At 39.7% G+C, this 23,964-nt stretch overlaps 1 protein-coding gene across 1 annotated transcript in view; it reads left to right on the top strand.

Moving 5' to 3' along the window:
* The window catches only part of RSU1 (Ras suppressor protein 1), a 102,157-nt gene that overhangs the window by 45,411 nt on the left and 32,782 nt on the right, over positions 1-23,964 (top strand). The window contains exon 8 of the mRNA XM_060782339.2: positions 7,181-7,313. Coding sequence (XP_060638322.1) covers positions 7,181-7,313 — 133 coding nt within the window. The remainder of the gene's footprint in view (positions 1-7,180; positions 7,314-23,964) is intronic.

Genomic DNA, 23,964 nt, shown 5'->3' with positions numbered 1-23,964 from the left:
TGTTGACCATTTCTGCTACCTTGGCAGTCACCTCTCCACAAAAGTCAACATTGACACTGAAATATAACACCACCTGAGCTCTGCGAGTGCAGCATTCTTCCAAAGTGTTTGAGGACCTGGACATCTGTAGGGATACCAAAGTGCTTGTTTATAAAGCCGTTGTCCTCCCGACCCTGCTATGCGCCTGCAAAATGTGGACTGTCTACAGATGTCATACGCAACTCCTAGAACAATTCCATCAGTGCTGTCTCCGAAAAATCCTGCAAATCTTTTGGTAAAACAGGCAGACAAATGTCAGCGTGCTGGAAGAAGCAAAGACCACCAGCGTTGAAGCGATGGTCCTCTGCCATCAACTCCGCTGGACTGGCCACATTGTCCGAATGCCTGATCACCATCTCCCAAAGCGGTTACTGTATTCTGAAATCAAGAACGGAAAACGGAATGTTGGTGGACAGGAAAAGAGATTTAAAGATGGGCTCAAAGCCAACCTTTAAAACTGTGGCATAGACACCGAGAACTGGCCCTTGAGCGCTCTAACTGGAGGTCAGCTGTGAACAGCTGTGGAATTCGAAGAGGCACGAATGGAGGGTGAAAAGGAGAAACATGCCAAGAGGAAGGCACATCAAGCCAACCCTGACCAGGACCACCTTTCACCCAGAAACTGTGGGAGAACATGCAGATCAAGAATAGGGCTCCACAGCCACCTATGGACCCACTGCCAAGACACCTCAACTGGAAGACAATCATCCTCAAACTATGAGGGATTGCCTAAGTAAGCAGTCCACAACCTTGTGGGTCCCCCCTTCTGACTACTGGGCCCACTGATAAAACAATCCCATGTCATGTAAGATTTTATACCCATACGCTATTCAACATCAGTAAAATCTCTGACTGTAAGTCTTCCTGATCAATACAGATTGTTTAAGTGATGAAGGAGTTTGATCCAGACACACATGGGGATATGTATATGTGGATGGATAAACAGTAGGCTTGAGCCATTTCCTTCAGCCAATCTGGCTTCTTTGGTTTGTTTGGGTGCTCATACACAGTAAGGGACCAGTCGTCACATATTCCCCTCTGTAACAGGACCACATGGCAGCCAATCTCGGCTCCTCCTCCCCTATTTTGGCATCACAGTTTGATCTTTTTTATTTTCCTTTATTTTCTTGATCATTTTTATTTAGTGGGACTGAGTGGGAGTTGGGGACTTGCAGGACGGGTGGGTGGGTTACACGTGCATGTTTTGGGGGTTTGGGAGTCACCCTTTTAGCTTTTTTCTCTCCTTCCCTTCCTCTCCTTCTAAAAGATAACAATAACAATAATTAATCCCAGCAAACAAAAAGAAAACCCTTATTCTCTGAAAACTACTACCAGTAGTTAGTTACCTCACCTCTGGAGTAGAAAGTGGAAACAGCTTTAAGGAAGCATTAAACCTGAAACAGAAAGCAGAAAGAAGAATGAAGCATGCCCTACAATAGAGAAAAAAGAGGGGCTTTTAAAGAAGCCCAGGGAGGATAGCTGACTGTAGTTATCCATTGTTGTTATATGTCCAAATAGATTTTTATCAAAGGGATCATTGCCCTTCCTTCCCTGGACCTCCCTAAAATGCCTTGGAAAGTGATGTGATGTGCTGCAGGGAGAAAAAGTGTATACCTGCCTACAGCACCTCTCCTCTAGTGTAGAAACAGCTTTCACAAAGCATTAAACCTGGTCTCCTCTACAGACAGAAGGGAAAAGGTCGCAGAAAGAGTGGTATCTTATTGCTGACACCTAGGCTCCCATGGAGGAAAAAAGGAAAGGGTCCCAGGAAAGGGAAAGGGTCCCAGGAAAGCTCCCCATTGCCGCCAAAGGCCAGATCTAGCCACATTTTTTGGCTTTCGAAAATGGCTATCCGTTTTTGAGAGGCGTGCGAAAACAGATACGGGGGTTTACTGGTATCCGACCATCAGAAATGGTTTGAGATTCAGCCAAAATGCAGAAGCCTAATGAACAGACCCCAATATCCTCAAAGAATACCTTTCTGGACTTTACTGTAGAAACATGAAACCATAGATAATTACAAACCCAATAGAAGCATACAACTCTGGAGGAAAATATCTAGAGAACATTTTTTTAGCTCTGATTAAGTGAAATCTTGGGTATTGGTCCCAAGGATACACAAATAATACTGGAGCTCCTGGTGGCGGAGTGGGTTAAACCCTCGTACCAACAGGACTGAAGACCAACAGGTCGAGGATCGAATCAGGGGAGAGCACAGATGAACTCCCTCTGTCAGCTCTAGCTCCCCATGTGGGGACATAAGAGAAGCCTCCCACAAGGATGGTAAAACATAAAACACATCTGGGCATCCCCTGGGCAAGGTCCTTGCAGACAGCCAATTCTCTTACACCAGAAGCAACTTGCAATCTCTCAAGTCGCTCCTGGCATGAAAAAAGAAATCTGTGTACAAATTTCTGAGCAGCCTTGTTCTACTCTCTGCGTTAATCCCTCACTCATTCTTCTGAATGTCTGAACAAGGCTTAATAGATTACTGTTGGCCCATGACAATCCGTAACTCATTACTTTAGGCTCAGTAATTAAAGCATTTGCTTAAAAAAGACAAAGGACCCCCAATTCATCCATGGGGGGGGTCTTTTCACGAGCAGTTTTGCTGTTACAGAAGCATTCTTCCTCCAATTTCATCTTACTAGATTGTGGCAAAGTCCTGAGACCTTTCTGCTTGAAATCAGCCACTTTCCCATCTTCAACCTCTCCCTCCAGTCAGAGCCATCTGCTTGCCATGAGCCCAAAGAGGAGTCTGCCATGTTCCCCTCAACATGTATTTGAAAGATTTGCACTCAAGGACAAATGTGCAACCTTTGCCCACAATATGCATTTCAGATGGCTACAAGCAAGTTTGTGATTAGAGGAAGAATGGACGGCCAGAGTTTTACCACGGGGCTCGTGAAGACTTTAGCCCAGCATGATATAGTGCAGTGGTTCTCAACCTGGGGTCCCCAGATGTTTTTGGCCTACAACCCCCAGAAATCCCAGCCAGTTTACCAGCTGTTAGGATTTCTGGGAGTTGAAGGCCAAAAACATCTGGGGACCCCAGGTTGAGAACCACTGATATAGTGGGTTGAGAGTTGGGCTAGGAGTCTGAGGAACCAAGGTTCAGCGACCATGGAAGCACACAGGATGACTTTGGGTGAGACACACTCTCTCAGCCTTAGAGGCAGGCAGTGGCAAACCTCTTCTGAAGCCTTGCTCCCTTTGATAAAAATCTATTTGGACATATAACAACAACAACGGATAACTACAGTCAGTACAGGATATCAATATTATCTACTGGTGCTATGTATTCCTCCATTATTTGGTTCCTTTTAAACTTGAGAGTATCTTGAAAAGATACAAGTTTTATTACATTGAATAACTTCCCACACTGCTTTTTGGCATGTACTGGCATTTAATAACATTGTGCCCTTCAAGCTAAAAATGCAAACAATTTCCATTACAAAAAATAATAATACTGTTATTAACTTGCATTTTGATGGCCTTTCCTGGAACTATACATTCTGACCCATGGCACCATATTTCACCTTTGCTGCATTATCCCCCAAAGGAAGTTGGTCATGTTAGACACCTCCAAACCCATGGATGTTGCTTTAGGAGTAGTCTATTTAGATGAGTTTTAAAATCATATTTGGTAGCTGCAATGGAAATATGCTTGAGAGGCGAGGAAGTCAAAGCTCAATCTGAGTGTGATTTAGTATGGGCAGCCAACTGCTCAGTTAATTCGTTGTTGGAGTGCTCCACTATATACTCTCCAGGTGGGATTTTGGAATATGAATGCTTACACTTTGTGCAGAGATGCACACGATGCATCTTGCTGAATTTCTTTTTCTATTTGTGTGAGTTTCAGCGGATGGCTTGTTTCCCTTCTCCCGATGGCAGCGCTTTCAGAATTATAAGTATAAGCAAGCGCTTACTGTGTCGGTGGCTTTAGAGACAAGTGTCTGTGGTTCTTTTTTTGCAGGTAATAAAATGGAAAATCCAATTTGCAATTGCAGAATAAGCCTCTGAGTGAAATATGATCTTCATAGCAACATTGGTCAGGGGGTTACTGCTAATCACAGCGCCAGCATGCTTCCCTGTCGGCTTCTTGCCTGAAGACTGCATGCTGAACAGTGTGAATCTCTTGTTGAACTAGCCAGCATAGATTTAGTCACCCCGGCCTCTCTCTTATTAGGTCTTTTTTGTCACAGTGCTTAATCCTCTTGCCTGATCCTTGTTAGACACAGGGGCGCTGCTGAGGCTCTAATAAAGGCGGCTGGGCACAAACCTCCAAACTAGACCTACTCAAGCGTGCCGCACTTAGGGCAATTGCTGCCTGCCTGACGGGAGGGCTTAGGAAGCGGGGGGAGAGATGCTTCCTGCATGTTATTATTTAAGAGAAGTACAGACCTCCAGGCAGAAGAGCACAGCTGGGGTAATGACAACTTGTTCACAGGCTGGCTATGAGACGAGCATCCATCTCCCTGTCGTCTCATTGCACACAAATCTGACGACCTGTCTTTTTTCTCTCATTATGCAAAACCCCCTTTTCCATAGCAGGTTGGATTACATAACAAGCTGTCATAGGGAGTGGAGAAAAAAGGAAAACCCAGTGCCATTGTTGAAATGCAGCAACATGAAGAGAGTCATCCTTTGAAACAACACTTGTCTGTGTTGCTGTGCTGCAGAGGTTTCTGAACTGTTTGTTGCTGACATTTTAGCTTGTTGACTGCAATGTGTTACTTCTCATTTGAGGATCTCTTTACAAAATAATTTCCAGGCTCATAATCCAGAGTGAAGAGAGGGGCCAGGAAGACAGTTCCACCTTGTCTCCAGTGTCATCAGTTGGGAGCCCCTCCCCTCAGCACCAACTGATGCTCTGAGACCAGAGTGAAGGGAGGGGGCCAGGAAGACAGTTCCACCTTGTCTCCTGCATTGTGCTAATAATATAATATAATAAAATAACTATATTGTATATACATAGACTATTGATAATATTTTGATGTAATACAATAAAATACTACTAATATTAATATGGCATAATTATATATTTTATATTTCATGTAATATTACTAATAATATTAGAGTATAATGGTATAGTACAATATAGTAATATATAGTACTAATACTGTGCTATGGTAATAATATGTTGTATTTACATATTACTTGCAAGCCGCTCTGAGTCCTCTTCAGGGTGAGAAGGGTGGTATATAAATGTCATAAATAATAAATAAATCATCCCATACAGGGTATTCCAAAACCCAAAGTACAGTAGAGTCTCACTTATCCAACATAAACGGGCCAGCATAAGCGAGATAAGCAAAAATGTTGGATAATGAGGGATTAAGGAAAAGACTATTAAATGTCAAATTATGCTATGATTTTACAAATTATGCACCAAATCATCATGTTTTACAACAGACTGGCAGAAAAATCAGTTCAGTACACTGTAACATTATGTAGTAATTACTGTATTTACAAATTTAGCACCAAAACATCGCAATGTATTGAAACAGCTGTGAATCCGGGCAGGAGGCAGACTGCATTGGATAATACAAAACGTTGGATGAGCAAAGGTTGGATAAGCGAAACTCTGCTGTATTCTGTATACATATGTATAAGGCTAGAAATTTTAGTCAAAAAGTTAGTCCAAAAAATCTGGGTTCGCTTATTCATGGGTCAGTATGAGTACTGCACATTAACTGTTATATAAAAAAAGAATTCATCCCTTTCTCTGAGTAAAGTGTCAAAGGGCAAGGGCCTAGTTCATTCAATCTGAGAATATAAAAAAAGCACCTACCTCCTTTGTCTCTGCCATGTTGCTGCCTTTGCCATTTTTTGAATGACTGCGGGGAAATGGCAGCTGGCATGCAAAGCAACATTAACATGAGTATTTACGGTACTCCAAAATCATCTGCATGAGTGACTGAGATGGTGTCACCTGTACTTTCTGGTAGCCCACTGTACACAAATTTTGTTTCATGCACAAAAATTTAAAAAATATTGTATAATAATTACCAGTTTATGTGTATAAGAAACAAATAAATGTCATGAGATGGACTTGGGTTCCATCTCCAAGATACCACATTATGTACTTACATAAATACAAGTATTCCCAATTTTAAAATGTTCAAAACAGTTTTCTCTGCAAAACCAATGTTTTGTGTGTGTGTGTGTGTGTGTGTGTGTGTGTGATGGACTGCTGAACATGCAACAGTTGACCATTTTCTCAGTGAGTTTTCTTGGAATGTTGAGACTATTGTTTTCATCAAGAATTGAAACCTTTGTAAATATTTTTTCCCCTGTCTCTATGGTATCTTGTTACATTTGCCAAAAATAATTTGGTATCATATTAACAAGAGATTAGATGTCTCTCTGAATGGTTCAACCCTCTAAGCATGTTAAATAATAATAATAATAATCATCATCATCATCATTATTTATACCTACCTCATCTCCCCGAAAGGACTCAGGGCGGCTTACAACAAGCAATAATACAAAAGGTAAACAATACATGATAAACAACAATAACAAAAACTATTATCACTTGGTACAATTTAAAATACCATAAGTGTTAATAAACAATTGTAAATAAAGCTAGTTGCCCTGTAAAATCAATCTTAAGTCTATATCACCATTTAACCAGCCATTCCTATTATCAAGCTATGCAGCAGTTATAATTAATGATCTCATAGTCATTCCAATCCTGTCTAATAGTTTCCAATAAAATCTAGCTATTCTCAAAGACTTGCTTAAATAGCCAAGTTTTTAGCACCTTCCTAAGGATTAACAAGGTGGATGTGTGTCTTATTTCCTTGGGGAGAGCATTCCAGAGTCGGGGGGCCACTACCAAAAAACCCTTTCCCTCGTCCCCATCAACCTTGCTTGTGAGGGAGGTGGGATCGAGAGGAAGGCCTCCCCAGCTGATCTTAATGTCCAAGCAGGTTCATAGGGAGAGATGGGGTCATGTAAATAGGCAGGATCCGAGCTGTATCATGAATAGTTGAGGGGACAGCATTGTTCTTAATAGAAATACTATGGGATTTATCCCATTGCATTTCTTATGTTTAAGTTTTACACTTAACATATTTTCATCATGTTTTCTTAAATGGTCCATAAAGACTCAGTTCTTGTTTAATCTTTACAGGTAACTTGGATTTGATTGGTCAGAAGCAAGTCTTCAAAGCAGAAAATAATCCTTGGGTCACTCCTATTGCGGATCAGTTCCAGCTGGGCGTTTCACATGTGTTTGAATATATTCGTTCAGAAACATACAAATAGTGAGTATTGTATTTCTCTGTGTGTTCCAATATCTTTTGGTTTTTAAAGACAATTATTAAAATGATGTTTTTCCTTTAATGCCTTTACTTCCAGAATGTGGTAAGAGTTCTTACTTTGTATGCCTATCTGTTTTATTTTCCTTCATCCCCATCCTGGCCTATGTGCAGGAATGGAAGACCTTTGCAAATATTTTTAGTCAACCATCTTATCATTTGCACTTGGGGTGAGAAGGGATTGTGCCTTTGTAGTGTCTCTTGTTCAAAAGTGACTGAGGTGTGTAAAAGCAATATCATAGCAATATCATAGCAAAAGAGGATTTTAATTGTATTAATTAATTGCATTATTAATAACTCATTCATCCCATGCTAGTTTTACTTTAACAAATCAATACAAAATAATAGAAAATGACCAACCTCAATTACTTCAAAATAATAAATTAGGATAACATAAAATATGAACAGTTATATTAATATTGATGACACTGAGCAGTTTAGAAAATCTTGATGCTCTATAGGTAATTCATTTTTTAGCATCTTATTTCCAAGCTCTGTGTTGGAGAAAGGACACTGAATGCTCTATCTATTCATGGTGTTGTTGTGGTGTGTGTTAGAACTGTTCAGGCAGCCATTTGGGGGCCTATTTTCCTGTTTACATTTGTAAATATTATTATTCACTCCGCTTCTTTAGTGCAAGGTATAAAAAGTCTTGGGCAGACTTTTTATGCCTAAGAACTTCCCAGGAGGCATTATTGGTGGATAATATAAATAAGAATAAACATGTTTAGGCATGGAAATATTTTCTAAGAATTTGAAATGCAAAGTAAAAAACCCATCTAGAATTGACAGAGTGATCTGAAACTCTGAAATTGCTGTCTGGAGGTTAGGATAGAGTAGATGTATCTGTTCAACCATGCAGAAGAATTGTTGGGGTATTGATGGAATTTCTAATGGTGATCAACCTTCACTGTGCATGTTAGATAGGGACAGAAGTGAGTGGGTTTGGGTCTTTCTGGATCCAGAAGCCCTTCAATCACCATTTGTTCCCTGGATCAAGACCATTCCTACACAAGCTTTAGGAGTTTCCACTTGGTGTTTGTACAAAGGAAAATTTTGAAAGTTGTCAACATCATGAAAAAAAGCATACCTTCTCCTCACTTCATTACAGAGAAGTATGCATTGCCCAACCACAGTGAGCTGCCAGGGCTTCGGAAGTACTGGATGGCCTCTTACTTTCCTTTCCTACTACTACTAAGGATTGGTCTGTCAGAATATAATGGTTTCTGGTGTGAAAATCACTTATAGTTAAACTGTATAGTTTCAGAAATGCATGGGTTAAAAAAAATAGAGATGTGTGCCACTTTTAGACTTTCCTGTGCAAACCGGAAAAGAAAGACACAGTGTGCTCTGTGCAGTGTGCTAAAGATATGAACGGACATAACTGGAAAATGTGGTCTACATATTTTGTAAATAAAGCAAGAGTGCCGCTTTCGTTGAAAACTGAATTGATGAATTCAGTGTTTTTTTCAACTTCATGCCTTCACGAAGTTCCTTGCAAGGTCGAAACAGCTGATATAATGGGAGATTTATTTCAACTTTCCTGATATGGTCTGTATGCTATTACTTTTCTATAGAAATTCTTGTTTTGGGTGGGTAAAGTAAGCTATGGTTTTTTAACATGCCCGGAAGCTTCAGATGGTCCAGTGCTCGGCAGCCAGGTTGCTAACAGGAGCGGCACTCAGGGAGCATACCACTCCTCTGTTGAGCCAGCTCCACTGGCTGCCAATTCGCTACCGAGCACAATTCAAGGTGCTGGCTTTAGCCTATAAAGCCCTAAACGGTTCTGGCCCCACTTACCTCTCCGAACGCATCTCCACCTATGAACCGACCAGGACATTAAGATCGTCTGGGGAGGCCCTGCTCTCGGTCCCGCCTGCGTCACAGGCGCGCTTGGCGGGGACGAGAGACAGGGCCTTCTCAGTGGTGGCCCCTCGGCTATGGAATGCCTTGCCGGTAGACATCAGGCAGGCACCTTCGTTGCTGGCGTTTCGGAAAAAGGTTAAGACCTGGCTTTACGAACATGCATTTGGTTGAACAGTGCAATCAATCAAGGAAGACGGTAAATGGAACATAGGAATGGCACAAGGATTATGAGAATGGATCTGATTTCACTGAGGCATTGTTGTGTGTGTTGACTGTCTTGTTCTGTTTTGTTAACTGTTGTGGATTGATGTTGTTGTTCCTGTTTGTCGCACTTGTTGCGTTTTAATTGCACTGACACTGTTAATAATTTGTACCATGTAAACCGCATAGAGTCGCCTGTCTGGGCTGAAATATGCGGTATAGAAATAAAGCAAATAAATAAATAAACATATGAGCGGAGCTTGATGATTTCTATATGATGTTCGGTACTTGCTTTGGTATTACAACAACAACAACAACAACAACAACAACAACAACAACAACAACAATGGAAAAGTTGATAAGGAGAAGAGTTGGTTATGGCTCATGAATGGAACCCTGAAGAAGGAGACAGAAGGCCTGAATCTTGCAGCCCAGGAGCAAGCCATCAGAACAAATGCAGTTAAGGCCAGGATTGAAAAATCAGCCGATGACCCAAAATGCAGGCTGTGCAAGGAAGCCGATGAAACAATGGACCATATCCTCAGCTGTTGCAAGAAAATTGCACAAACGGACTACAAGTAGAGGCACAACTCTGTGGCCCAAATGATTCATTGGAACTTATGCCACAAGTACCACCTGCCAGTAGTAAAGAACTGGTGGGATCATAAACCTGCAACGCTAGTGGAAAATGAACACGCAAAAATACTGTGGGACTTTCGAATCCAGATTGACAAAGTTTTGGAACACAATACACCAGACATCACAATTGTGGAAAAGAAAGAAGTTTGGATTATTGATGTTGCCATACCAGGTGACAGCTGCATTGAGGAAAAACAACAGGAAAAACTCAGCCGTTATCAAGACCTCAAAATCGAATTGCAAAGGCTCTGGCATAAACCAGTCTAGGTGGTCCCAGTGGTCATCAGAACACTGGGTGCCGTGCCAAAAGATCTCAGCTGGCATTTGGAAACAATAAACATTGACAAAATCATGATCTTGGATCTGCGTGCATCATTTGAAAATAGTCCTAGACGCTTGGGAAGTGTTGGACTTGTGATTTTGTGATACGAAATCCATCATATAGATCTCATTTGCTGTGACATACTGTGTTTTTGTGTCATGATAACAACAACAACAACTTTATTTTTATACCCTGCCTCCATCTCCCTGAAGAGACTTGGAGCGGCTTACAAAGGCTCAACAAAACAGGTTATCACATCCCAGGGAAGGAAGCAAAAAAAGCAGAGGAATACAGTTGAGGAATACAAAGTCAAGGAGCAAAGCAAGAGAAGAACCATGTCAGGAAGTTGTGGCTGGTACCTGTTTGGTCACTCATCTGACCAGATAGATTAATCCATATGAATTCCCACCATTTAGTGGGGGTCTCGCTAGCTCAAAATTTAGACTAGATTTAGAAGTTTCTCTAGATTTTTAGTTTGTTTCCCCCACATGGTGCAGAAGGATAAGAGGCATCACAGTTGTACAGCTGCTGGAAGTTAGAGAGTTTCACAGCCAAGAAAGTATTATGCAAAGGGAATTTTAGGTAAATAAATTATTGAAATAAGCTTCTACCTTCTAGCTCATGGTGCATGTGCAATGAGGCTTTCAGTACTGAATGAATTACCACCCATGGATTAAAGGATATATGTCAAATTGTGACTGCCATATGCTAAAAATTATGATGAAACCATAACGAAATGCCTGCCTACATTGAAGGAGCTGTGAATCCAGTAATTTTTCAGTCAAACCATCTGAGGTATAATTATTCGTAGAGTGTGATAGATCCTTATGTGGGCAAGTATCCTTGTAGGTTTGAAATATGGTCTTGCAAGCCACATTTGTATCTGTTAAAGTAGTACAACCCATACCAGTAGCAAGGAACAGGCAGCAAGACAAGACTAGGATCTTTTCTTTCTATCTACATATACAAAGAGTTAGGAAGTTGATTAGCATTCAAACATCTGTTCACTATGACTGTTCTCATAAAGTCCCGTTGTGGGGGAAAATTGCATTCAGATTTGCTTGCATCTCTCCGAATGTAGTACTAGGCAAAGTGTGGTCTTGGGACTGCAGGCAGCTCTCCATTTGCAGCTTTCATAGAATCATAGAGTTGAAAGGGACCACATGGTCCATCTAGCCCAACCCCCTACCATGCAGCAAAAGAACAATCAAAGTATCCCCGACAGATGGCCATCCAGACTCTGTTTAAAAGTTTCCAAGGAAGGAACTTCCACCACACTCCAAGGCAGAGAGTTCCACTGCTGAACAGATCGTATGGTCAGGAAGTTCTTCCTAATGTTCAGATGGAATCTCCTTTCCTGTAATTTGAACCCATTGCTCCCAGTCCTAGTTTCAAGGGCAGCATAAAACAAGTCTGTTGCTTCTTCTTTACAACACCTTTTCACATATTTATACATGACTATCATGTCTCTTCTCAACCTTCTCTTCTGCAGGCTAAACATACCCAATTCTTTAAGACGTCCCTCACAGGCCATGGTCTCCAGACCTTTGATCATTTTAGTCATCCTCCTCTGGACACTTTCCAGCTTGTCAATGTCTCCTTCAAACTGTAGTGCCCAGAATTGGACACAGTATTCCAGGGGAATACTCTCAAACCACTTGGCCAAAAAGAGAGGACAATTGCCTACCTGGTTCTATCAATTCACTCTTCAAGTAGATTGCACAGCCCCCTGGAATTGTTTAAGTTCAAGAGCCCCCTTCTTTGCAGTATAAGAAGTGGGATTTTGGCCTTTTGGGGGGGGGGAGGCGAATACAGATTGAGTATCCCTTATCTAAATGCTTGGGGCAAGAAATGTTTGGAATACCTGTATAGACATAACTTTGAGATGAGACTCAAGCCTAGACACAAATTCATTTATCTTTTATATTTAGCCTATATGCAATATTTTAATAATTTTATGCTTCAAACAAATTTTGGAGGCATTTGACTATCAGAAAGCAAATGTTTCACTCGCTCAGCCACTCACATGGATGGTTTTGAAGTATTTCAGATTTTCGAATGGCTGTTAAGGGAATTTGACAATGTGTACTTCCCTTGGAAAGTACCCCTGGCCTCCCACATGTGGCCATTCCCATTTTATTATATGCATTTTCACTCACACATATTTGTTTACTTAAAAAAAAGAAGACAGCAGGTAAAATTAAATTAAATTAACTGGAGAAGTGAAAAAACTGAAAGATAATTATGTTTCAGATCATGTACTAGTTTGGGAATTGCAAGTTTAATTCAGATTTTAATGCAAACCAGTTGAACAAATTTTTCCCATATGCCTAGTTTGTACATTAACATATGCAGAAAGGGTTTTTAAAAAAAAAACAAAAAAAACTTATTGTAACTATAACAAAACAAACAGATAAAGAAATATGTTTGGAACAATTTCAATGCTGAATTGCCCATAAAATGATATATTCACCTACTTTTCATAAGATCATAAGATTTTTCCATCCTTTTACAACTCATCTACTTGCCCTAAAGCAATTGTTTCTTCAGATTAACCTTAATGGATTGCTTTATTATTTTTATGAGGAATATATAACTTTGCAGATTTCTTTCCTTTCTAAGAAGGGTACTTTCTCGACTACAGCTCACAGATTTCCCCCAGTAGCTAAGGGATTTTGAGAAATATAGCCCAAAAAATAATTTGTCTGAGTTGTTGTAAGTTTTTTAAGCTCTAAGGCCATGTTCCAGAAACATTCTCTCCTGATGTATCTCCTGCATCTATGGCAGGTACCCTCAGAGGTTGTGAGGTTCTCTCCTGACATTTTGCCTACATCTGTGGCAGGCAACCTCTGAGGATGCCTGCCATACATGTGTCAGGAGAGAACATGGCCATCCAGCCCCAAAAAACTTAAGCAACCCAGTGATTCCCGCCATAAAAGCCTTCGACAATACAATGTCTCTGAGGTCTGCTAAGATCTGCTTGGCTAGCAGAGGTTGAAGGTACACCTAATCCTGCATTCCAGTTATATTTCTTTATCCCACTTTTCATTCAGAAGCATATCACTTCAGACAGAGAAAGAGAAAGAAAAGGCCCATCATCTGGTTTTCAGCTAAAGCACAAATGGCCAGTTTGGGGCCATGGTGTCCCATTTTGATCCAAGATTGTCTGAAAAGTCACAATTGAAAGTGATTTTTCACTACTATTTTTTTAATTTTTGTTGTCCTTTCACGGAGTTGGCAAGGGAGGTTAAACTGCAATTCCTGGAGACATATTGAGGGAATTTTGATTGGAATGAAATATTAAATCATTTGGAGGTTCTGGGAGTTGAGGGAGGGGACCTTGGAGACCACCAAAGGCCCCATATGGGCTGCACATTTCCAACAGATGAACTAGAGAGACAAAACCTATAAGAGAGGAGAAGCAAAGGGAAAATGTAGAGGAATCGTTTTTATCTTCTTTTGCTAATGCTCTTACTTGAGCATTTCTTACTGTGCATGTGTCATTTCGAGCAACAAGCAGAGCGAAATCTACTTCCCTTGAATACTTTTACTCATTCTCCAGGCCAGTGAGACACAGAATAGTGGTCCCTGGATTGTTGGTGGTCCCCAAGCTATTGACTGCTGGTCTCTGGCATATTTTTTTAGAAAAGAAACAATTGTACCCAATGGAAATAAATATGGTGCTGATCCTGGGCACACTGGATCCCAATACTGTGGGATCCTCCACATCCCACAGCATTGGAAGCATTGCTCTTCCTAAAGGATGTGGTAAAATTGGTCTCCCCCTGACCTTGATGTTAGTTCTGGGGGACTGAGAGTATAGTCCCCATAATAGCCCAGGGACTCGGATCAACAACAGAAATTCTGATCTTGTACCCTTTATTCAAAATGTAGGCAAAACAATGGACCTGGGTTGGAGCTTGAGGAAAAATACACTTGGAGGCTATAATCTCAAATCCCAAAATTCCATCACCATCACGACTACCATAGTTCCTAATGACCATGTTGGCTGGGAGTTTATTTGGAGTTGCAGTTCCAAAAAACCAATTTTTTTGGCTTCTGAGAGACACAGAGAAATGATTGGGAGAGCTTGGCTAAAGCTTACAAGGAATCTGGCCAGCTTTCTCCTTCTGAGACCTAAACTCATCCTCATCCTCTCCTTTATTGGAGTTTAGCTGCACCATCACATTATGTTTACATCACTTCTGAATAATGTTTCAAGACTGTAATTCTTCATAGGAGTTTAAAATTGCACTTTTGGTTTAAACATTTATGTCTCTGTGTACTGTACGTACTCAACATATAGCCAATAAATCATACTGTCTGTTATGTCTTTGTCAGTGTCTTAGACATACAAGTTCCAGAGAGAATAGATTTCTATCATAAAAGGTCATTCTGGAAGTTGACTAAGGGCACCATTTAAAAAAGCATGTAATTATTCCCTTTGAAGTGAGCAAATTGCCATTATGCTTTGCTATAAAGGGGTAAATATTGATGTATGTCTTTAAAGTTCAATACTTATATGGACAACCCATAAATGAAGTTGACAGGGAGGTTAATTTTATGTGCAAACAAATTTAACTCCTAATCTTTGGCTTAAACCTATATATTTGTCAAAACCTGCCTTGATAATTACTTTCCAGGAATCTGATATCATTCTCAGAAATAACTGCAAAGTCCTGTTTTTATTTAGGAAAGATATATCCAAGAATTTCATTTGACATTAGTTCTTTACCACTTTCCAAGATTAATAAGCACATTGGGGTGCATTTATCATTCAGGTTTAGGATTTCCCAAACTTTTGTGATATTTATAAGGGGACAAAATACATAGATGTACTGCTTGATAATAGAATACAAGACATTCAACAGTTTGTATTTAATAAAGTAATATAACCTTTAGTCAACTTGCTCTAGTCAAAATAAATTCCTTGTATCTCTGGATTTCTTATCAACAAGAATCCCAGTTTAGTACCTAAACAGAGGAACATCTTCTGGAATTGACATTGCCCTTGGTATCTGCTGGGGTTTGGTTCAATGGCTTTCTGTGGAACCCAAAATCCACTGGTACTCATCCCATTATATACAGTAGGTATGTGTATTTTGACCAAAAGACATACCATTTTCGGGTCTGTTTTACCAGAAAGTTACCTGAAAGGGGAGGGGTGTTTTCCATTTCATTTGGCAGCGATTCAGCCCTTTGGCTACAATGGGAAACTTTAAAGGCTCAACCATTTTAAGGCCTATCTGCATGAAACCTACCTTAGTTGTAGACTCCATTTACAACTGCAGGCCGCCAAGTGTCAAAACACTTCAACAGTCTACTGATTTTTAAGGATTATTTTAAGTTTTAACCATAACATTGGAAATTGTAGTCACTGGTTGTGAGCATTCTCAGCCATTCAGAGCATGGATACCACCAGGCTTTTTATTGGCTGAAAGACACAAAGAGAGAAAAACCTCAATTTCCATCATGCTCCAAGAGGAACTTTCAATGGCTACCCTATGCTAGTGTCACTGGGAAAGCGTGTTCCCAGGGCCCTCTCTAGAGAAGTAGGGAATTTGCCAAGAAAAGAATAGAAGATTTTTCTTCTTCTGGGGAGAGAAAAGGATGCTGCAGATCCCCCTGCCTCAGGTATTTTGTGGACCTAACTCTTTCCGAAAATATCATTTCTCTGAATCCATTTCACTGATCTTTTCATCTCTTTTCCCTTTCTGTTTTAGAAATTAAGCAAAAAGAGCCTTCTGAAAACTACATTTTTTTTCATTAACAGTTATTTGGGCCCAAGTCTAATATACAGTGGTGTAATAAAATGGTGTTTCTTCTATAAAATGGCAAAAATCAATATTTTGGGGGGTTTGTTTCCTTTGGAGCATTTACACGTTGTGGTTGGTTGAACTGATGGATATAGAATCTGTAGATACAGAAAGCCAATCATATATATATTCTAACTCTGATTGAATGCTCAGTGTGCTAATACTTATCTAGATGAAAAAGGGCCACCCACAAATAAGTGGAAGGTATGATAGCGATAAACCTGAAATATGCAAAAAAGTAGAGAATACCTGAAAGGAGGAAAAGTCCAAGGGAGTTTCTAAAAGCCTCCAAGTGAATACAAAGGCACTGAATGTACACAGCTCCCTTTGTTCTGAAACAGTTGTTCCAGAGTCAAGGAAATTAGGGATTGAGAAATGTGTTCCCTTCCGCTCATGTGCCATGAATTAAGGTGACCTTTGAAATAGAAATCTTCAGCTACTTTCCCCAAGGGGAATCATCTCTCTCTCATCCCAGGATACAAGGGAAAAAATAAGGCAGAAGTTCTAGCTACAACAGGTTATTTTTTCAGTTTTATCACCCCCTTTCCAGCTATAGCAAGCCAAGAGAAAACTAGAACTGATCCTCTGTCTTACAAAGCAATGGTAACCCTACCTACCTCTCATAAGCTGATAAGAGTACAACATTGTCAAAGAGTGGGGAAAATCCAGCTTTATGGTGGTCCACCAGCTTGTCCAGTCATTCATTCTGTCTAGCTTCTAAAGCAAGCTTCAACCTGTCGCCCTCCCAAGTGTTTTGAACTTTAGCTCGCAAAATTCCGGATGATTAAACAACCTAACTAGGACTTCTGAGAGTTGAAGTCCAAAACACTTGGAGGGCCCAAGTTTGCCTATGCCTGGTGTAGATACTCCATGACATCTGGAGGGACACAGATTTAAGAGGTTTGTTCTAAAGCCCTGGAAACAGGATGAATAAATGACCAATTCTGATGTTGATTGACATCCTGACGGCACATCTACCTGCGCACATATATTTTTGTGTGCACATAGGAGTAGCTTGAGAATATTGGCAGTGTGGGAGCAGAGATTCTAGATGTTCTGAAGTTACTTGAGAGATGTCCATCAGCTCTCCTGATTTGCATTCCTGTTTTGGATATAATGGAGTGTATCTACACCAGGCGTAGGCAAACTTGGGCCCTCCAAGTGTTTTGGACTTCAACTCCCACCATTCCTAACAGCCTACCGGCTGTTAGGAATGTTGGGGGTTGAAGTCGAAAAGACCTGGAGGGTCCAAGCTTGCCCATGCCTGATCTACACTATAGAATTGATAAAATCTGACACTACTTTAACTGACATGGTCCAATGCTGTAGAATCCTGAGATTTGTAATTGATGAGGCATCAACACTTTGGATGCAAAGGGTTAAAAGGCTTATAAAAGTCCAATTCCATAGCATAAAGTTTTGTCAAACTGCATTGATTCTACAGTGCAGATAGATGCATGCATATATGGAGATTCAAATGCCTTGAAGACCACAGGTTGCACATCCTTGTTTTAGAGGCTAAACCAATTCTTCTTCTACTTAGTAAAGATATCACAAAGGATGGGATGAAACCTTAACCCCTTTCTAACTTCGAAAACACCCGCACTAGTTATCCTGAGTAGCTTATTTACAACTAGGCAAGAAGAGTTATGACATGCGATGCTGTTTTTTATTTGAGACATAAATTAAAAAGCCACATTTTTATAATAAAACAGAACGGTCTGCAATTTCTATTCTCTACACAGTAATATCTCCTTTTATTACAGACTGGCTTTTTATTGAGCTCTGGTTTCTTATTTCAAAGCTGATATTGTTTGAGGCTTTTGTGTGATCCTTGGTAGTTTTTTACTCTGTTGTTGAGGGCTAGTAGGAAACTGTCTATTCTGCCCTTGCCTTATAGAGGGATTTTATCAACTTTTTATTGAGTAGAAAGCTTAAGTGAGAATGATTCCAGTGTAATTTGGACAACTTACAGTCCAGATTGAGCTTTTTTTTCTTTTTTTTTCTTTTAGAAGGTGCGCTTTGTAACATCGTAGACAGAATGCTGGAAATTGTTAACCTGAAATGTCAGTCTGATGCAAACTTTATTTTCCTTGGTCTTTTCTGCCAAGACTTTCATTTTCTTTCAAACTATCCCTTTTGTAAGACTTGGAATCCCCTTTGTACAATGGCAGAAATAAATGTCTATATTTGTTTCGCAGGCAAGGAAACCTACAATAGAACTTAAAACAATGTATGATGCTAAATAAAGGAGTTGTTTGGGAATCCCTAATATTACATTGTATTATGGTGTGTGTTGTTTTGTATGAGTGGAGGAATGGCTATTGCTTAGACATGAGAGGCTTTTGGAGCTACTGAAGCAGTCTCTCGCTCCCCTTTCAAAGTAGATTCTCCTGTGAAATTACGGATAATTTTGTGACAAGTCTTTGAGAAAGTTTAAGACCTAGACTTCCCTCCTCTAATGCTAAATATATAAAGGATGTGTTAGGCTCTTTAAAAATAGCAATATCCCTCTTCCTGCAAACTAATCTCAGCCTTAACGTAAGAGTGTCTGCTGCAGATCTATAATTATACTTGTCTTTTTAACATTTGTAGAAAAATCATGGGCTGGAACTTTCTTGTTTCTGCTGGTAAACTGGTGACTGTATAGTTTTGTTGATATCCAGAATGTCTTAGCAAATTCTGCAACACATAAGCATATAAAATTTATAAATATGTGTTACAGTTAGATGCCAGTTGACTTTTAGCCAGTCCTTCTAATGACATTGTGATGGGCTTGCAGTCAAGATAAATTCCCTCTAAATACCCAAGCACTAAAAACATACCAGTATCTCTCCATGTCCCCAGAGTGCTAAAGTGAATAGGGCTCCATAAGGTGGGATGCAAGGAACCACACAGCTGCTTCTGTCAAAAGACTTGGCATTTACTAAACAGACTACCATTGTGTTCCTCATAAAAGACAGGATTAGAAATCAGATTCTGATATGAGAGCCTGGTTTTTGAAAGCAAAGAAAAGCAAGCACAAAGAAAAGCCAAGGAAAAAAAGAGGACCCAAACAAAAAACAGTCAGCCTGACATCAATATCAGGAAACATTGTGGAGCAGATCATTGAGGAGGCAGTCTGCAGTCACTTAGAAAGGAGTGCTATGATCACTAAAAATCAACATAGATTTCTCAAAAATATGTCATACCAGACTAATCTTACTTCTTTTTCAATAAGAGTTACAAGCTTGGTAGATGAGGGGAATGCTGTGGATGTAGCATATCTTGATTTCAGTAAGGCCTTCGACAAAGTCCCCCATGATCTCCTTGCAAGCAAATGTGGGCTAGGAAATACTACAATTAAGTGGATTTGTAATTGGTTAAGCAACCGAACTCAAAGGGCAATAATCAGTGGTACCTCTTCAACCTGGAAATGAGTGTCTAGTGGAGTGCCACAGGGTTCAGTCCTGAGTCCAGTACTGTTCAACATCTTTATTAATTAATGGATGAAGGTTTAGAGGGTGTGCTTATTGAGTTTGCAGATGACACCAAATAAGGAGGGAGAGCTAATACTCCAGAGGACAGGATCAGAATTCAAAATGACCTTAACAGATTAAGCAGGGGTCCTCAAACTTTTTAAACAGAGGGCCAGGTCACAGTCCCTCAAACGGTTGGAGGGCTGGATTATAATTCGAAAAAAACATGAATGTATTCCTATGCACACTGCACATTTCTTATTTGTAGTGCAAAAACACTTAAAATATACAATAATTAAAATGAAGAACAATGTTAGCAAATATAAACTTATTAGTATTTCAATGGGAAGTGTGGGCCTGCTTTTGGCTGATGTGATAGGATTGTTGTTGTTGTGAGCGAGGGTCGGGTAAATGATATTGGGGACCTTAGTTTGAGGACCCCTGGATTAGAGAGCTGGGCCAAAACTAACAAAATGAATTTCAACTGGCATAAATGTAAGATACTACTCTTAGGCAGAAAGCATGAAGGCATGAAAAAGATACAGAATGGGTGATGCCTAGCTCAATAACACTTCATGTGAGAAAGATCTTGGGAGTCCTTGTGGACAACTAGTTGAACATGAGCCAACAGTGTGATGCAGCAGCTTAAAAAACCAATGGGATTTTGGGCTGCATCGAAAGGAGTTTAGTGTTTAGATTAAGGGAAGTCAAAGGCCTTTGTATTCTGCCTTGGTTAGACATCAGTTGGAATACTGTGTCCAATTCTGGGCACCACAATTTAAAAGAGATACTGACAAACTGGAAGGTGTCCAGCATAAGACGACTGAAATGAACAAAGGTTTGGAGACCAAACCCTATGAGGAGCATCTTGAAAAACTGGGTATGTTTAGCCAGCAGAAAAGAAGGTTGAGAAGGAGACATGATAATCATGTATAAATATGTGAAAGGGTGTCATAAGGAAGAGGGCGCAGGTTTGTTTTTGGCTGCTCTTGAAACTAGGACTAGGAGCAATGGGTTCGAATTATAGGAAAGGAGATTCCGCCTGAGCATAAAGAAGAACTTCCTGACCGTATGAGCTGTTCAACAATCGAACTCTCTGCCTCGGAGTCTAGTGGAAGCTCCTTCCTTGGAAACTTTTAAACAGAGGCTGGATGGCCATCTGTCAGGGATACTTTTGTGTTTTTCCTGCATGGCAGAGGGTTGGACTAGATGGGCCATATGCTTTCTTCCAACTCATATTATTCTGTGATTCTGTTAGGTTCCCCCAGGATATACAAAGCTCTTGCATTTTGTCACTCTACTCAGAGAAGGGGATGATTTTATGTATTAAGATGTGGGTACATCCTGCAAATAGTTTGACTACTTGTATGTTGTTCAGTACACATTCCTGGTTGTAATCTTCCTTAGAACTGCAGATACATAATTATTCTAATAATTGTGGATTTGCCCTATAAACCTCTTTAAGTAAATGCAAATATCTCCATGCAAATGTTTGTTCTCTCTCTCTCTCTTTTCTCTCTTCCTCTTACTCACTTTCATACACCAACTCTGTACTGGAGACCTGCTTTAGGAATTCTCTTGGATTCCAGGAACAGCTTGCTGGGGATCAGTGTGGGAGGCAGCTTTCCAAAGGGGATCTTGACTAAGCAGAGGTCCCCGTGTAACCTGTCGGATTGCAAGCGCATAGTGTAATTTATCTTCCGCAAAGAAACTTGACATGATTCGGTTTTCATCAGAGAACTGCATGGTCTAAAAATAACCTTCCTGTTCCACCTTCCACCAAAAAAAAAAGCCCCTGTGTTGATTTCTTGCTAACTTCTGAATGTCATTTTCATTAGAGCCCTTCTTTGGAGTCCTAGAATGGGATTTAGCCTAATGTTTGCTTTAAGGAGAAAAAAACCATGCAAGGCTTAACGGTGATGAGCCTGAATATAAACTGGATTGAACAAATGGATGCAAAATAATATTGCCAAATGAGCCTTCTTTTGTGTTACATCAAAGATGTAATACGTGTTTGGCAGTAATTTCACCCCTTAACACATGGATTCATGGCAGTTTCAATTCCTCAAACTTATTAATCAGTGGATTCGACTCCAGAGCAATTTTATAGGAATTACCTAGTCATCAAAAATTTATTATCAGATAAATCAAAAAAACAAGTTACATCTTGATAGAGGAACAAAGTGGCCTATGAAGGATCATTTGTGACGGTGAAGTCATATATTGAATTTACTGTTGCTACTGGTGGTTTTTAAAAAATATGTTCTTGAAAATTATCGCAGTGGCAAAATATGTTTGTACAGTAACTGCTGCAAAAATCAATCCAACCTAGTAACAAAAAGAACTCTAAAATGCCCATGAAGCTACAAAGGTCTAATTCATTGCTGAACATCTGGTGCTTGCAGTGTGATCATATTTGGTATCTCAATTGTATGACATCCTTGCTTGAATAGTGTTCCATTTATATATAGGATTTCCCCCCAATGCTTGTATGCTATTAATCTTTTAAATGCCATAGTATTCCACTTTGTGTGTATGGATATAAAATATAAATGGTGAAGAAAGCTAACATGAAAACAAATCAACTCACTTGAAATGTAGTGTTGGAGGAAGAGTTCTGCAGACATCATTAAAGGCAAATGAATTAGCCCTTTGACCTGGTAGGATTTTAAGACTGCTCATCTCTCATTTATTTTTAAATGTAGGCTAAAGTAAAATCTAACCCATGTCAACATGGGTCAAATAAAACATTGTCATCTTGTGCAGTCCAGCTTTAATCCATCTACAAAACAAACCACAGATTACATCCAGGAAATTCTGGATCAGGCTGGATCAAGGGCAACCCAGTGTCAGAAAGACTGACCAGTGTTTCACTGATGAGAAGCAGCTCTGGGACTTGAAGTCTAAAACAGTTGGAGGACCAACGTTTGGGAACCACTCACTTAGATACTAGATAATGTTTTGCTTTCAGAGGATATGGACTTCCCAGGAACTTCTGGCTCATTTCCTGGGAATAATGAAAGTTGTATATGACCTTCACAACCTTGGTTAAGAAGTTTCTGCTGATGTTGTAAGGCTTTGGTAACACATTAAGGACTCTCTTAAGGAAATAAAAGTAGATATTAGAGGGATTCCAATCTACCAGCATCATCCAGAAACAGCCATTACCTTTTCCTCTGGTTTTTAATAAATAATGATAAAGAAAGAAAATTCATGTATTCATTGTTTTAGTAGACTTTATCCACTTCACACATTTTAGAACTGAATGCAGACCCAAACAGAACTTACAGTCGGAAAGACTAACATTTAGAAACTTGCTTTCCAAACCACACCAACAAAAATAATTTTTCATTTTCTATAATTTGAGAAATGTGTCTAAAATTGTCCATGAAAAATTGTATGCAAATATTATTTAGACAGTAGAGAGAAGAGATGCACTCATTTCAAGAAAGCATGCAAAAACTGGTTCTGCTGGAAAAAAAATAAGAATTACAGTATACTTTTCCATCAAGTAAACACCTAAATCAAAATGAGTTTCACTTTGGAAATTGAGAATACAGTATGAGGACTGCCATGTCAACTGGTGATACATTCCCAAACTTAACATGGACATGCAGCTCTGTGGATAATTGAAATATATTTACTCTAAATCTAAAATATATTTGCCTTTAAATCATGCTCTCAAGAGACAAATTAAACAGTCTTCTTTAAAAGTAACAGGGTTGGTTTACTTACAAACTTCATGTATATAGCATACAAACACTTTGCTTATGAATCCAGTTAGAATAGGATTGTAAGTAGTTTATCTGTGTAGGAAACACAGGGCATCTTCCTTAGAAACAAGAGTCCATAGTCCAAAGCATCTCTAATGGATTATGCTCTCTCTAAGAGTCTAATAATGGCTTCTATCTCCACTGAAGTCTAGAGCAAACACACTGATCTAAAATGGAGTTTCAGTCCTGAACATGTCAAGACCTCATCACATGGTATTCAGCCCCTCCCACATCAAAGAGGTTAGGTAAAATTGCAAACCAATATACACTTACAATACAGTAAACAATTATATACATCACAAATAACTAGTGGAGGTTTGAGAAGGTTGCTATTTCCATCGATATAAGGGTTATTCTGTACTTGGAGCTTGAGTTTTGTTATTCTTACATTCCCTATATGGCTGGATCTACACTGCCATTTAATGCAGTTTAGACTGCATTATATGGTCAATGTTTATCTACATAAGGCAGTATAAGGTAGTTAAAGCTGCACTATATAGTCTACTAGGCTTGGTTGATCCA

Source organism: Anolis sagrei, chromosome 6 (assembly GCF_037176765.1).
Source record: "Anolis sagrei isolate rAnoSag1 chromosome 6, rAnoSag1.mat, whole genome shotgun sequence".
Classification (NCBI taxonomy): Eukaryota; Metazoa; Chordata; class Lepidosauria; order Squamata; family Dactyloidae; genus Anolis; species Anolis sagrei.
This window is presented reverse-complemented; position numbering and strand designations above follow the sequence as displayed.